This window comes from Solanum verrucosum, unplaced genomic scaffold (assembly GCF_900185275.1).
Source record: "Solanum verrucosum unplaced genomic scaffold, falcon-dt-bn FXZP01000054.1, whole genome shotgun sequence".
Classification (NCBI taxonomy): domain Eukaryota; kingdom Viridiplantae; phylum Streptophyta; class Magnoliopsida; order Solanales; family Solanaceae; genus Solanum; species Solanum verrucosum.
This window is the reverse complement of record NW_026020199.1, coordinates 65,627-83,941: the sequence shown is the minus strand read 5'-3', so window position 1 is coordinate 83,941 and position 18,315 is coordinate 65,627. Positions and strand designations below refer to the sequence as shown.

The window sequence follows — 18,315 nt, the reverse complement described above, 5'->3', positions numbered from 1 at the left end:
TCATGGTATCTTTTCTTCTCCGATAGAATCACGAGTCTAGTCTATACATAGCATACACTGGCAACCAGACTGCTAATAGAGACCACAGGATATAACACTTTAAAGAGAGGTTAATCCACACATGTATCACAATGTTTTCTATGATATAGATAGAGTGTGCAAAAAACACAGTATGCATAGCATGCTACACTGCAGAAAAGTGATTGGACAAGTTCTCTCTTAGGTACTTGAATCAATTCTAACCTTCAAATATCACATACTTGTCTTGAGCAATAAATAGCTCGTCTACTCATTAATAAACATATTTGAAGCCAGATTCTAGACTCCATTCATAGAGTATAGAAATAACACCTAAAGTAATAATATGCACACAAACAATAAAGAAATTTTAACAAAATAAACCATCTGGTAACTAAAGATAAGTTAAAAGGTGCTTCATCAGACGACATGGATGACGATCCCCTGGTAATTTGATCAAATGCTATACTTCACGAAGCGTCGTTTTCCAAGATGCTAAAAATCAAATACCTAACAAGTTTGCCAGTGCATTTGCCGATATCAAAACAAAAATGTATCCCAAACACTATCATAACGTAAATCCATAACCTCAATTACATCTAACATAACAAAATGCTCTCTCAAGGAAGACCTATTTAATACCGACATAAGCTCCTAATCGAAAAGACTGAATCCCATATCATCATCACTTTCTTCCTTAGGTTCCTCCTGTTAACATCACCAACAAAAAACACATTAATTCATACACATTTCAAAACAACTTCATATAAAACTAATCACAATTAATTTCCTTCTCATTCACCTTCTTTTCCTCAGCAGCAGGAGCAGCCTCAGCAGCAGCTCTACCAACAGGAGCTGCAACAGCAACTGCAGCACCACCACCGCCGCCACCAGCACCAACATTCACGATAAGATCACCAAGGTTTTTCTTCTCAGCAAGTTTAGCAAACAGTAAAGGCCAGTAAGGTTCTACTGTTACATTTGCAGTTTTCACCAAAGTTGAAATTTTATCTGCCTATTAATAGCAAAAATTGAAACATTAAATTCAGTTAGATTTACATAACCATAAACAAAGTTGAAGAAAAAAATGATTATGTCAAAGAGAAACATACTGTGATCCGAATATCCTCATCGTTGAGGATTAAACATGCATAAGTGCAGGCGATTTCTCCGAGCGACATTTGATCAACTTTGTTCCTGTATTACTAACCAAAATTTAGGAAATTGAAAAAAAATGATGAAAATAATAAGTGATTCGCCATGGAAATTGATATCTACCTTCGAAATGAGTGGTCGGAAGATGACGAGCGGAGTTGGTGACTATTAGGGTTTTGTAATTTAGGAGATTGGAGATTTTATGAAATAATAGGAGAACTTTGGAGGCCCATTTCACTAAATGAAGCCCAAAAAGATAATAGGTCCAATTACCTTGAAATTTCATTAGTTTGGAAGTTAATTATTTAGATTCACCCTAATTTGCAACATTATGAATTTTATCAGATTTTAGACTTTCAATACATCTATTTGGCGCGTCCAAATACATGCATTTCAGATATATATGATCAAAATTATGTGTAATTTGGTAGATCTGCATGTATCTGACTCTCTCGCTCGCTATTCTCCTATCCTGTTGGCTCTCTCATGTATTTGGTATCACAGATACATGTATCTAGTGTGATTTGCATGTATTTGAGGATTTCACTTGCATTTCTTCGTCTCTCACTCACCTCTCTCCCTATTTTAGTGTATCTGGTAACAAAAATATATGTATCTCGGTGTTTTTGATATGAAATTATTAATTAATGAGACAATATATAATTATTTCAAACTATAGAAAGAATTAGTAAATATGATAGGAATGTTTATCTAATATGATAGTCTTTCCAAGAAAAAATTAGACGAAATATCTATTGGGTCAAAATTCCTTACCCATGTACCATTCATTTCATGTATGCATGAAAGAAAGAAATGCAAAATGACTAAAAAGGACTTATTAAATGACATAAACAAAAAAAACATAAGTTTAATAAGTATCCATTGTATAATAAGTATGGACATATACAGATTTTTTATATATAGTTATATATTTTAATATACAAAGCTATAAATTAGTTATACAATATTGATACATAATATAATATACATGCAGACATTTTGTTGAATATTTTTTTATCACATGTATAACATGTAAGAATCCACACTGAGAAACTTTCCTTTGTCATTTCCAGAGGTCCTTCTCTCTTCGAATCAACAGTTCAACATTGTTGTCATCTTCAAATATCAAGGTAAAGGACCTAATCCCCTTGTTCATCACCTAAATCAACCTTAATCAAAACAATAACCTAATTCATCCTTAACTCGTGCAGATTGAGCTCAAGATAACTGATACCACTGCATCATAGTTTAGGATATCATAGCTAATACATATATATCAAAGTTGAGTGGTATGTTTGTCTCATTTCCTTGTATCTCTATATCTAACTATATCTATCTATACTACCTTAAAAGCATGAACTCCCTAACTTGAATGTTAAATTACTATAATACCCCCAACTTAAAACTCCCAATTAAGTATATATTCTATATTTAAAAATATATTTATTTATCTATTTATTCTTAATTATATTAAAAGCTGACACCTTTTCACACCGATGGGTAGTGACTTTTCTGAATGGTTCTTAAATACATTTATGACTTTTTCGATGAGTTGTGACATTTCTGAAAAGTTGTGATTTTTTTGAAGGGTTGTGACTTATCTGAAAAGGCACAATAAATATATTTTCATATTATAGTTTGTTGTCTATAAATAGAGGAGTTTTACTCCCACTCATTTTTTGGAGCGGAGTTGGTAACTGAGGGATTCATGGAGGTGGTAGTGTGGTAGGTGGTAGTGTGATAGATGAGTAATTTATTTTAAAGATTTTATTATAATATTCTTTTGCTAGGTGTCTTAATCTTGATATTTCTTTAATGTTATTTTTGGGTAGTGCGAAATTCATGGTAAAATATAATAATATTTATTGTAATATTCTTCTGATAGTTGTTTTAATCTGAATATTTCATTAATATTATTTATGATATATTCTAGGTATAACATATCTCGGGTTCTTTGGTACATATATAAATTTTCTTCCATTAATTGTTCCAATAGTTTTATATTTTCCATAGATTCTGTCCAATATTGTAAATATTCGTAGTTCATTTTAGTCTGAATTTATTTCTAAATCGTACCATTCTATTCTTTCGTAGTCTAAATCATGTAGGTCTATTTCATACCATTGTTGGTTCAATATATCTTCTGATTCGTAATCATTAAATATTTTTTCCCATATTATTCTTTTTAATTCAATTATTTCTATATTTTTAAGTACATATAAGATTAAAGTTTCGTAGTTTTTTATCATTTCATCATGCATATATGTAGTCATGTTCTTTATTATGCAGGTTTTTTATTTCAAATTATTCATTCCTACCATATTCATAATTGATTAAATTCATACTAGATCATTATGAACCAGATTATTTGTTTATCATGTTTTCTTGTCACTACTAGCATCGTACTTTAGCGGATACTTCTTTCTTATCAGCGCCTCAACTTTGTTTACTCCCCTAAACGGCTTCCTCGCCTACCGGTTTCAACATTAGGATGACATAGTATAGAAGTTTTCTCCCTGTTTCAGTGTGCTAATAAACTAGAAATCATGCTTCAAATAAATCTTATACATAATAACTAACATAAATTTATTCAATCATATATATGATATTCAGGAATATATTAAATTAGTTTCGCATATTTTTTGAACAATATACTTTTGCTCCTTGCTTATTCATGCTATCTGAAATATCTGATTGGATTTCAGATTGTTGCTCCATTTATCTAAATACTTAAATTTTTTTAGAGAGGTTTTTGAAAAGAGTCTTTGATATATCAGGCATTGCCTGTCTTACAACGTTTACAACTGCGTCTATATATAGACATACACACTCTAATACGCTTTTTACATCTGTCCACTACTATTTACTACTATTCATGACTACTATTTACTACTATTCATGAATAGTTCTTATTTTGTCTACCACTATCCTATTTACGACATATTAATAATGTACATATACACTTGTCATTATTTGCACACTATTTTTTAAGACTCATACCTACTTTATGACACACACACCAAACTATACACTATTCTTTTTATGACTTTTTACATCTTATCTACGTACTTATTTGACTACTTTACAACTTTGCAACTATTTTACATTATTTTACTTACATAACTTTTTCCGTTCTTATCTTTTTATCTTCTCCTTCTTGTTTTCTTCTTCTTTTCCTCGTTGATTATTCTAGCTGGACATCTGGAATTATGTTATCTTCTCCATTACACTTTGAACATATGTGATCAGGGTATTTATGTCCAATTAGTTTGCAATATCTGGTTAATAACTCTGTTGAAATAAATCATGTTTTTAGTGCTCTTGTCGTAGGTCGTTCCTCTGGTTTTAATAATGATAAGATCCATCGCTGGATTTCATCCATATCTGTTCTTCGTAGTTCTCTTGAATTTGAATATATCATTAATTGATCTCTCGAGTAATAACTCCATATAACATTTCCGTTTAAATAATTGTTTGATAATTCTTGTATAATAGTTGATATACCAATTATTCTTTTGTTGGCATAAAAACTTGGTATCTCTATTTTGCATATCCCTTCTTGTTGTCCGATGTTCTCGGGTATAATCATATCTTTAGTTAGTCCTATCTTGATAACCTGTATTGGAGGTTTTATTTCCTCGTATAATATCTCCGCTGGTGCTGTATAGAATTTTATATAAAATAAATTTCCTTTTGTAACTCTTTTGTATGTGATGAATGCCTTGTGTAGTTCTGGTATTCCACTAACTTCTTCTCCGTCGTATGTGTATACGGTATTTAACAGTCCATAGTTGTAACATGTTCTTACTAAATTAGCATTAGTTTTTTGCCGTGCAATTAGCTTGTTATATCCTTGTAACTTTTGTGTCAAATAATCCTGGTTTGGTTCTTTTGTAGTTGATCTGGGGTTAAGGTTTAAATAGGTTTGGATTTTGTGTATATTTTCGATATAGGTTCGTGTGATGTAGTTAAATGTCTTTTTCTCATTTTGATTTTGTAAACTATTTGTGTATGTAGATGTTTGTGGTTCCATAGACATGTGTCTAGGTGTCCTTTGGGTAAATGGTTTTCGAATAGCTGGTTTAAGTTCGCATTTTTATGTTGTTTATCACTAACTTGTTTGCTTGTACCTGCAGCTGTATTTAAACAAACATTATGGGTTTTAAGGAGTTTCCCATTGTCTCCTTTTAGGTCTGGGTTTTTTCCGTCTTCCGATCGACGTAGCTCCGCATTTTTATAGTCATGCTGCTGACTAGCTTTAGTCTTCAGATTATCTTCATTAGTCTTTAGGTTTTGTATCTCGTTGTCCATACTATCCACTTTTGTACAAAGTGTAGTAATGGCTTTTAGTATCTTTTCAATTGTATCTTCTTCCTCAGTCTCAGTCTGAGTAGTTTTGTCGTGATAGGTAATCTACAATAACATTCTTATCAGTTTTTATTACTTCAATTGTAAATGTAAAATTTAATGTATTTAATACCAATCTCCTTATTTCTTTTGTTGTTACCGAATCTTGTATTTTTCTTGTTAGCCACCATTTTACTTGTGTATTATCTATTCTTATAATAAATTAGTTATATACAATATATGGTTCAAATGATAATAAACATTTATATACCGAATATAATTCTTTCCTATTTATTTCCCATCTTATTTCTGCATTAGTAAATGTTCTTGAATAATATCTACAATGATGTTCTATTTTTCCTTCACCATACCTATATTTTAATACTCCTCCATAACTTTTTTCACTGACGTCTGATTCTACTATATAAGTAAATTTTTTATTTTCATCCGGAAAATATAGTTTAGGTAGGTTCTTATATAATAATTTTATTTTTTGTATTTGTGTTTGGTCTTTCTTATCAAACTGGTATTCTACATCTTTCTTTAATTTTTATTGTAATGGTTTTAAATTTTCTGCTAATTTTGGTATATATTCTCTTACTTGATTTACTAGTCCTAGAAATGATTGTAATTTCTTTTTCGTATCTAGCTGTTCATTTGAGTTAATTATTTTTTGTACTATATGTGTTTGCATTTTTATTCCATTTTTATCTATTTGTATTCCTAAGAATTCTATTTGGTTTTTCATTATGTCTGTTTTCTTTTTACTCAGACTTATGCCTGAATATTATATAATATGTATGAATTTTTCTAATAATCTTATGTGTTCATCTTGGTTTTTAGAATATAGTAATATATCATCAATATATACTACTCAATTTTCTAATTGTTTAAAATAGTTATCCATAAAGTGTTGATATCTACCTGGTGCATTTTTATATCCAAATGGTAATACATTCCATTCATAGAATCCTTGTGGTACAGTGAATGATGTTAGTGTTTTAGATTCTTCTTCTAGTTTTAAGTGATAAAATCCTGATTTACAATCAAATTTGCTAAAATAATTATATCATTGTATTTGTCTTATCTTTAGTATTTTATTTGGTATCGGATAATTATATGTTTTAGTTTTTGCATTTAAATTTCTATAATCAATAACTATTCTGCTTTTTCCTCTTTTTTGTTCACTATGTTTATTTACGATAAATGTCGGGCTTGTGTGCTTACTATTGTTTTCTTGTATATATCCTTTTTTCTAGTAATTCACTTATATGTATCATAAATTCAGTTAAATCATTCAAATTATACTTTAATGGTTTTTGGGTTATTATACTATTATTATCAATTAGCTCAATTTTTACTTTAATATTTTTACTTTATACTATTCTAATTCTCTTGTAATATAGTTTTCTTCTCATCCTGTATCTATTAGTATTAAATATTTTCGTTGTTCCATTATTCCCGTTATGTAGTAATTATGTGGTTTTATTTCTTCTTCGATTGATTTTTGTAGAGTTTTATCTATTCTTCTTGAGGTACTCATTTTTTATGAGATTTGTGGTATTTCACAGTTCATGTTTATTCTTTTTGATGTACTTAATCTTTCTTTTATTATTTCTAAATCTTCTTCTATGTCAATTTCATTATAACTATAGTCATTCTTGTCTATGACTGTGACTATTCTTTCAAAATGATCTTCTATTTTTATTTTTTTTATTTTATTTTTTGCTGTTATTTTATGTTTTGTCGTTAAAACATATAAGTTTTTACATCTAGCTGTAAATATTTTACTTCCCGGGGCAAATTTTATTCCTGACATTTTCCAATATAATACTAATGATTTATCTATATTTCTATCATTTATTGCTACTGAGTAATTAACACTTATTATAAATTTAAATTTTTGGTATATGAGGTTACCTTTTACCGCACTTATTATACTTTTTTCTATTGGTTGTATAATCCTATCATCTGCTAAGTATATTTCTATGGGTGTATCTATTCCTTCTCTAAAACATGCTTTTATTAGTATTTCTGTTCCTCCTAAATGTACATATTTAATTGGATTTTTAGCCTTAATATCTTGTATTTCTTTATTTATTATTCGTTTATTTATTATTGGTATTTTGGTCTTTCCTTTAGTGTATTTGCAATCTATGATATGTTCTCTTTGGCTTACTACATAATATTCTTCTTTTTGTCATTTAAACCAGTTTCTTATTGTTAGTATTTCGAATATTTTTGCTACGCTTAGGTCTAATTCTTTTCCTTTTATTTGTTCAAATATGTTATTATCAAATATTATTTTTTGTTCTACTGATTCTTCATCTTGATATTTTTCTTTAGTTATTATTTGTATATCTTTTTCAGTCATTGATATCGTATTCATTACCTGATTCTATTATTGGATTATTTTCCATTTCATTTTCCGATAATTCATATATACTATCATTGCTTTCTAATTCATAATCTACGTACTATATTTGTGTATATTTTTCATCGTCTATTATTATTTCTGATATTTGTTTTTTCTTTGGATTTTTAGGTAGTTTACAATCTCTAGCTATATGTCCTAATTTTCCACAATTATAACAAGTACATTCCGTTAGTTTTCTTTTTGGTCTATATGGTCTTTTAGTTTTGTAGTTTTTTACATAGTATCTTCTTCTTGGTTTTTTATATTTATATTTTGATCTGTATTTTTTATTATATTTCTTTCTATTTTTATAATACCTATCCGTACAACCAAATTGAGGTGCTGTTTTATTTTTGCAACATGCCAAGTTTTTTACTAATATTTTTTTCATTTTTATTTCTTCTTTATGTTTTTCACATAGTTCCATAAACCATTGTTGCAAAAATTTCATTCTAGCTCCTAAGGTGTCTGTTAATTCTGCTTCATTCCAACTTTTTATTATTTTTGAATTAAAAGGTTCTGATAATTTTGTAAAATATAATTTTCTTATTTCTTTACTTTCTTCTGTGCTATATGTTCCTTTATAATAGTATTATCTGAATGCACATGTATATTCATCTATGTAACGCATATTACATATTGCTAATTTTGTCATTAAATTTCGATTTATGATTTTTTCTTTATTTTGTTCTTCTACCTCTATTGTCATACTACTAAATTCATTTCTTATAGCTATTTCGTATATATATAATATTTCCATAGTTGTAGTGGTTATTCCACCATCAAATTTTTTATTATTTCTTAAAGTTGTTAAGCTTTCACTTGTTAAATTTTGTAGTAATAATTTTATTGTTCTTATAAGTGTTCTTTCTATGTATCTTGGTGCCTCTGTTATTATTATCTTGTTATCTATTAATTGTTTTGATATGTATCCTATCCATAATTGGATTGTTTTATTTATATCTGCTACACAATCTAAATCTAAAAAATCATGTTGTTCAGTTATTGGTTTAGGCGTCTATTTTTTACTTAATCTTTTATCCCATGTAGTTTTTTCTTTATCATATTGTTCATAATTTTCATTATAATATTTTGGATTAAAAATTTTTGGGTTTTTTACTCCTGATGTGCTAGGTTTTTAATCCATGTCTACGTCTTATGTATTTACTTCTAAATTCTTTGTATTATCTATGTTTGCTAAAAGTTCTGTATATGTTTCGCTTGTTTCCGAATGTTGTTCTAGATCATCGTCGTTTATTTCATCAATTCTTATTTCGGGTAGATTATCTTGGCTATTTTCTTCTTTTTCTTGTAATTTATCTTGTAATTGCAATTTTTTCTTTAAATTTAATTATCTCACTTGCTAATTTTGTTTTTTGTTCTTTTTCTTTTTGTTTAATTTCATACATTTCTTTTAATATTGCTAGCTCTTTTTCTAACTCTATTATTTACGTATTTTTTACTTCTTCTAATTGTTGTACTTCCTTTTTTCTTGTTGTTTTATTTTTTCAATTTATGTTTTTCTATTTATTTCTTCATTTTCTTTTGTTATTCTTATCATAGCAGTTAAACTATCTTCTAGTTTTATCGTTTCTTTTTCTAACATTAAACTTATATTGTCACCTATTTTCTTATATCTTCTTCCTAGATTAGAAAATATTATCTTTATTTTTAATCCGTCATAATTTTCATATGTTTTTTCATCTTGCATATTCTTCTTTATTCATTTATAAATTATGTTGTAGTTTATATTCTAAGTTATTTATTGTATTTCTAGATATAAAATAGTCTTTCTTTGTGCTATTATAGATTTGTGACAAATTCTTGCGAATATATTATTGTTAAGTCTATTTTGCCTATGTTCTAATTCTTGTCTTTTTGCTATAATTATTTCATTAAGTTTTTTGTCTATATTCGTTATTCTCGTTATTCATTGTATTTTTAATTATTGAATATATTTATATTCTATTTTAGATATATTATCTATTAATTGATCTAATTTTTCGTTATCAGTCTTTGTGATATTAAGTTGTTTATATTCCGGGTATAATTTGTTTAATTTTCTTCTTATTTTTCTTAATTTTCTACTCGTATGTTTTTTCGTATGTTTCTTACCGTGTTTCTTATTATCCATAGTTTTGATACCATTTTTCGGAGCAGAGTTGGTAATTGAGGGATTCATGGAAGTGGTAGTGTGGTAGTGATAGTGTGATAGGTGAGTAATTTATTTTAAAGATTTTATTATAATATTCTTTTGCTAGGTGTCTTAATCTTGATATTTCTTTAATGTTATTTTTCGGTAGTGCGAAATTTATGGTAAAATATAATAATATTTATTGTAATATTCTTCTGATAGTTGTTTTAATCTGAATATTTCATTAATATTATTTATGATATATTCTAGGTATAACATATCTCGGGTTCTTTGGTACATAAATAAATTTTCTTCCATTAATTGTTCCAATAGTTTTATATTTTCCATAGATTCTGTCTAATATTGTAAATATTCGTAGTTCATTTTAGTCTGAATTTATTTCTAAATCGTACCATTCTATTCTTTCGTAGTCTAAATCATGTAGGTCTATTTCATACCATTGTTGGTTCAATATATCTTCTGATTCGTAATCATTAAATATTATTTCTCATATTATTCTTCTTAATTCAATTATTTCTATATTTTTAAGTATATATAAGATTAAAGTTTCGTAGTTTTTTATCATTTCATCATGCATGTATGTAGTCATGTTCTTTATTATGCAGGTTTTTTATTTCAAATTATTCATTCTACCATATTCATAATTGATTAAATTCATATTAGATCATTATGAACCAGATTATTTGTTTATCATGTTTTCTTGTCACTACTAACATCGTACTTTAGCGGATACTTTCTTCTTATCAGCGCCTCAACTTTGTTTACTCCCCTAAATGACCTCCTCGCCTATCGGTTTCAACATTAGGATGGCATAGTATAGAAGTTTTCTCCCTGTTTCCAGTGTGCTAACAAACTAGAAATCATGCTTCAAATAATTCTAATACATAATAACTAACATAAATTTATTCAATCATATATATGATATTTAGGAATATATGAAATTAGTTCCGCATATTTTTTGAACAATATACCTTTGCTCCTTGCTTATTCATGCTATCTGAAATATCTGATTGGATTTCATATTGTTGCTCCATTTATCTAAATACTTAAATTTTTTTAGATAGGTTTTTGAAAAGAGTCTTTGATATATCAGGCATTGCCTGTCTTACAACGTTTACAACTGCGTCTATATATAGACATACACACTCTAATACGCTTTTTACAACTGTCCACTACTATTTACTACTATTCATGACTACTATTTACTACTATTCATGAATAGTTCTTATTTTGTCTACCACTATCCTATTTACGACATATTAATAATGTACATATACACTTATATTTTTTGTGTGTAAATAAGATAGACCAACAAAAATTTATGCGAAAAGGAGAATGGAATAACTCAACTTCACACGAGAAGACTATCTAGATGATTAAAATGTACTCATTTTCATAGCATTAAATATATTTTTTCTGCAGCTTCTACATGACAAGAAGTTCAATGATTTTTTATTGCACAAACTACAACTTGGTGTTCAAGCTGTGAAAAGTCTCAAATTGTTGGCGAAAAAGAATTTGATCAAATACATGTTTGAAGAGCCCAAACGAGAAGTAATAAGTACTCCTCCGTTTCTAATTTATTTGTTGTACTTTTATTTTTATTCAGTTTAATATAGAATGTTCTTTTCTTTGGGACGGGTATGGCGGAGCCTCTTTAAAACCACAGAGTTAAAAGTCATTTTTATATATTCTACATTCCTTAAATTAAAAGTCATTTTTATTTTTTAAAATTTCATATCAAATCAAAATTAGACAAGTCTATATCTTTCTTTTTGATCTATATCTATACAACCATAAAAGAAGGAACTACCTACCTTAAATGTTAAATTGTTATAACACCCCAAACTTAAAACACAAAATTTAATAAATGTTAAACTATTATAAAACCCCAACTTAAAACACAAAATTTAATATATCTTCTAAATTTTATATTGTATTATATTTATTTATTTACATTATATTATATTATAAGCAGACACCTTTTCACATTAAAGGGTTGTGACATTTCAAAAGAGTTATAACTTTTTTTATGAGTAGTGACCTTTACAAAGGGTTGTGACTTTTCTACAGGGTTGTGACTTTTCCGAAGATTATGACTTTTTCGAAGTGTTGTGACTTTTTCAAAGAGTTCTGACTTTTTCGATGAGTTGTGACCTTTTTAAAGGGTTGCGACTTTTCTTGTATAAGGCACAATACACATTTTTTTCATATATTACAGTTTATTGACTATAAAAAGAGGGGTTTCCTCAAATTTTTAAACTACAATTTTTAAAGTTTTGATTTGTTCTTCTTTTTCTTGTTTCTTCTTATTCTTCATAAAACATTTATATTTAAAGCTGACACCTTTTCACATTGAATCATTACAACTTTTTCAAAAATATGTGACTTTTCCGATGAGTTTTGACCTTTCTGAAGGATTGCAACTTTTTATGATAAGAAATATGCACATGCTCATACTACCCTTTGATAATTACAAATGGAGGGGTTTCCTCACATTTTAAAACTATGATTTTTGTTATACTTTCTATTCTTATCTTCTTAAAACTAAAGTTTGATTTACATACGTACTTAACATTCTCAAAGTTCAGTGATATTTGAACTCTCCCTAACATGAATGTTAAATTAAAATAATACTCTAACAAAAAACATCTAATTTCGTATGTCTTTTATACTTTATATCAATATTTATTTATATTATTATATTATATTAAAAGTAAGAACTCCAACAATACAGTAATAACTAAGTAATGCATCAAGGGGGAGGGAGGAGAAAGTACATGTAACTAAAAGTTTTTAAGAGTGACTAACTTTCAATAGTAATAATAAGAAAATTTGTATCCACTATTAAGATGAACTTATAATTTATCATTCATTTTATAATTGTTTACTGAATTTTTATATTTAATAATATTAAATTAATTTTAAAATAATGTAGTACATGGTTTATATTCACGTGCAATGCACGTGCGTTAAAACTAGTTAATTTAAAAGCATGAACGCCCTTAGTAATATTTGATTGAACTTTTTACCTTTTATTAAAAACACTCTAAGTACACAAATTGATATATACTATTTCTCTAAAATAATTGTCATTTAATTATTATCTTTTTATTGGGGACCTTGAAATTAATTAAAGCTATAGATACTAAATATTTACTTGTATGTAATATGTAAAAACTCCTAAATATTTAGTACTTTAAAATTGATTAAAATTTTACTTCTCAATTTTTTTTATTTGTATTATATTAAAAATCCTAAGTATTTAAGACAATCTTATATAAATCTTACTTAATTATTGTAACCAAAATAAATAAGTAATCGGATTCAAAATATGTTCATTTTAAAAAAAATATGATAATTAACCTTCATATATGAATATTTTATCATTTAGATAGATGATATTTATTTTAGTGTTAGCTACTATTTATTAAATAATTTTTTTCTAATTGTTAATAATTTTATTGATTAACGCAAAATACACGTGCAAAACACGTACGATAATTTATTTAAATATGGGCAAGGCCCATTTATTGAATAAAAAGAGGAGTCAAACAAAAATGACTCGGGTCCAAAAGTGACCCAAGCCCAAAACAAAAAATCATCAGCAACAAGCGGAAACGACCAAAAAACAAAATAAAAATAAATTGTCGGAATAAAGTGATGCTCCAATTAACTCAATAATGGTAGTACATGGAGCTACCCGATGTCCTTATCTCTCCGAATCAAACATGGCAAAACTGTGTTAAGCTTGAGTGGTATCCATTTGGGTGTTCAAAAATCTGACGAGCACGATGAATCCAACTCAATGAAGACTTCTCTAGCTCAACATTGTTGCCATCTTCAACTATCAACGTAAAAGACCTAATTCCCTTGTTCATCACCTAAATCAACCTCAATCGAAAGAATAACCTAATTCTCCTTAACTCGTGCAAATTGAGCTAAAGAGAACTGATACCGCTGCATCATAGTTCAGGATAACATCGCTAATACATAGATATCAAAGTTGAGTGGTATGTTTGTCTCTTTTCCTTATATCTCTATATCTAACTATATTATTCTAAAAGCATGAACGTCCTTAGTAATATTTGATTGAACTTTTTACCTTTTATTAAAAGAATTTAGGTAGACAAAAATGTCATATACTATTTTTCTTAAAGAATTGTCATTTAATTAGTATCCTACTATTGGGGACCTTGAAATTAATTAAAGTTATAGATACTAAATATTTACTTGTATGTAATATGTAAAAACTCCTAAATATTTTGTATTTTAAAATTAATTAAAATCTTACTTTTCAAATCTTTCCTTATTTGTACTATATTAAAAATCCTAAACAATTAAGACTATGAGATCAATATTTTTTATCTTATATAAATTTTATTTAATTATTTTAACCAAAATAAATAAGTAAACATATTCAAAATATGTTCATTTTTTTAAAAAAAATTTATAAGTAATCTTCATATATGAATTTTTTTTATCATTTAGATAGATAATATTTATTTTAGTGTCAACTGTTATTTATCAAATAATTTTTTTCTAATTGTTAATAATTATATTGATTGACGCAAAATACACGTGCAAAACACGTACAATAATTTTTTTATTTTTTTATTTAACTATGGGCAAGGCCCATTTATTGAATAAAAGAGGGATCAAACAAAAATGACTCGGGTCCAAAAGTGACCCAAGCCCAAAACAAAAAGCCCAACAACAAGCGAAAACGACCAAAAAACCAAAAAATAAATGAATTGTCGGAACCAAGTGTTGTTCCAATTAGCTCAACAATGGTCGTACATGGAGCGACAAGAAGTCTTTCTCTCTCTGAATCAAACATGACAGAACTGCATTAAGCTTGAGTGGTATCCATTTGGGTGTTAAAAAATCTCACGAGTACCATGAATTCAACTCATTGAAGATTTTTCCAGTTCAACATTGTTGCCATCTTCATTTATCAAGGTAAATGACCTAATCCACTTGTTCATCACCTTAATAAACCTTAATTAAAAGAGTAATCTAATTCATCCTTAACTCGTGCAGATTCAGCTCAAGAGAATTAATACCACTGCATCATAGTTTAGGATAACATAGCTAATACATAGATATCAAAGTTGAATGGTATGTTTGTCTCTTTTCCTTATATCTCTATATCTAACTATATTATTTTAAAAGCATGAACGTCCTTAGAAATATTTGATTAAACTTTTTACCTTTTATTAAAAGAATATAAGTAGACAAAATTGTCATATAATATTTTTCTCAAATAATTGTCATTTAATTATTATCCTATTATTGGGGACCTTGAAATTAATTAAGTTATAGATACTAAATACTTACTTGTGTGTAATATGCAAAAACTCCTAAATATTTAGTACTTTAAAATTGATTTAAATTTTACTTTTCAAAACTTTTCTTATTTGTACTATATTAAAAAACCTAAACATTTAAGACTATGAAATCAATATTTTTATCTTATATAAATCTTACTTAATTATTGTAACCAAAATAAATAAGTAATCGGATTCAAAATATATTCATTTTTTTTTTTATAAATATAATAATTAACCTTCATATATGAATATTTTATCATTTAGATAGTTGATATTTATTTTAGTGTCAACTACTATTTATTAAATTATTTTTTTCTAATTGTTAATAATTTTATTGATTAATGCAAAATACACATGTGAAACACGTACGATAATTTATTTAATAAAAAGTGGGTTAAAACAAAAATGATTCGGGTCCAAAAGTGACCCAAGCCTAAAACAAAAAACCATCAACAACAAGCTTTAACGACCAAAAAACAAAAAACAAAAAAATGAATTGTCGGAATCAAGTGCTGCTCCTATTAACTCAATAATGGTAGTACATGGAGCTACCGGAGGTCCTTATCTCTCCGAATCAAACATGGTAGAACAACGTTAAGCTTGAGTGGTATCCATATTTGGGTGTTCAAATATCTGACGAGCACCATGAATCCAACTCGATGAAGACTTCTCCAGCTCAACATTGTTGCCATCTTCATCTATCAAGGTAAAGGACCTAATCCCCTTGTTCATCACCAAAATCAACCTTAATCGAAAGAATAACCTAATTCTTTCTTAACTCGTACAGATTGAGCTAAAGAGAACTAATACCGCTGCATCATAGTTCAGGATAGCATCACTAATACATAGATATCAAAGTTGAGTGGTATGTTTGTCTCTTTTCCTTATATCTCTATATCTAACTATATTATTTTAAAAGCATGAACGTCCTTAGTAATATTTGATTGAACTTTTTACCTTTTATTAAAAGAATTTAAGTAGACAAAACTGTCATATACTTTTTTTCTCAAAGAATTATCATTTAATTAGTATCCTACTATTGGGGACCTTGAAATTAATTAAAGTTATAGACACTTAATATTTACTTGTATGTAATATGTAAAAACTCCTAAATATTTTTTATTTTAAAATTGAATAAAATTTTACTTTTCAAATCTTTCCTTATTTTTACTATATTAAAAATCCTAAACATTCAAGACTATGAGATCAATATTTTTATCCTATATAAATTTTATTTAATTATTGTAACCAAAATAAATAAGTAAACATAATCAAAATATGTTATTTTTTTTGAAAAAAATAATAAGTAACCTTCATATATGAATTTTTTTTATCATTTAGATAGATAATATTTATTTTAGTGTCAGATGTTATTTATAAAATAATTTTTTTCTAATTGTTAATAATTTTATTGACTGATGCAAAATACATGTGCAAAACACGTACAATAATTTTTTTATTTAACTATGGGCAAGGCCCATTTATTGAATAAAAAGAGGGATCAAACAAAAATAATTCGGGTCCAAAAGTGACCCAAACCCAAAATGAAATGCCATCAACAACAAGCGGAAACGACCAAAAAACAAATAAATAAATGAATTGTCGGAACCAAGTGTTGTTTCTTATTAGCTCAAAAATTTTCGTACATGGAGCGACAAGAAGTCTTTCTCTCTCTGAATCAAACATGACATAACTACATTAAGCTTCAGTGGTATCCATTTGGGTGTTAAAAAATCTCACGTGCACCATGAATCCAACTCGTTGAAGATTTTTCCAGTTCAACATTGTTGCCATCTTCATCTATTAAGGTAAAGGACCTCATCTCCTTGTTCATCATCTAAATCAACCTTAATTGAAAGAATATCCTAATTTATCCTTAACTCATGCAAATTGAGCTTAAGAGAACTGATACCACTGCATAATAGTTCAGGATAGCATAGCTAATACATAGATATCAAAGTTGAGTGGTATATTTATCTCTTTTCTTACATCTCTATATCTAACTATATTATTTTAAAAGCATGAATGTCCTTAGTAGTATTTGATTGAACGTTTTACCTTTTATTAAAAGACTTTAAGTAGACAAAATTGTCATATACTATTTTTCTCAAATAATTATCATTTAATTATTATCCTACTATTGCGGACCTTGAAATTAATTAAAGTTATAGATATTAAATATTTACTTGTATGTTATTTGTAAAAACTCCTAAATATTTCGTACTTTAAAATTGATTAAAATTTTATTTCTCAAATCTTTCATTATTTGTACTATATTAAAAATCCTAAGCATTTAAGACTATGAAATCAATATTTTTATCTTATATGAATCCTACTTAATTATTGTAACCAAAATAAATAAGTAATCTGATTCAAAATATGTCCATTTTTTTGAAATATAATAATTAACCTTCATATATGAATATTTTATCATTTAGATAGATAATATTTATTTTAGCGTCAGCTGCTATTATTAAATAATTATTTTTTCTAATTGTTAATAATTTTATTTATTAACAAAAAATACACGTATAAAACACGTACATTAATTTATTTAAATATAGGCAAGACCCATTTATTGAATAAAAAGAGGGTTCAAACAAAAATGACTCGGGTCCAAAAGTGACCCAAGCCCAAAACAAAAAACCATCAACAAAAAGCGGTAACGACCAAAAAACAAAAAATTAATTGAATTGTCTGAACCAGGTGCTACTCCTATTAGCTCAAAAATGGTCGTACATGAAGCTACAAGAGATTCTTCTCTCTCTGCATCAAACAGGGCAGAATTGTGTGAAGCTTGAATGGTATCCATTTAGGTGTTAAAAAATCTGACTAGCACCATGAATCCAACTCGTTGAAGACTTCTCCAGCTCAACATTGTTGTCATCTTC

The 18,315-nt window shown here is 27.4% G+C and overlaps 1 protein-coding gene across 1 annotated transcript in view; it reads right to left on the bottom strand.

Annotated features, from left to right (window-relative positions):
- Positions 1 to 386: 386 nt before the first annotated feature.
- Positions 387 to 18,315, bottom strand: part of LOC125830000 (60S acidic ribosomal protein P1-like) — a 59,617-nt gene continuing 41,688 nt past the window's right edge. Inside the window, exons 2-4 of the mRNA XM_049509224.1 lie at positions 1,131 to 1,217; positions 821 to 1,033; positions 387 to 726 (exon numbers count right to left, since the gene is read on the bottom strand). Of these exons, the coding sequence (XP_049365181.1) occupies positions 673 to 726; positions 821 to 1,033; positions 1,131 to 1,199 (336 nt within the window). The 5' untranslated portion in view covers positions 1,200 to 1,217 and the 3' untranslated portion in view covers positions 387 to 672. The remainder of the gene's footprint in view (positions 727 to 820; positions 1,034 to 1,130; positions 1,218 to 18,315) is intronic.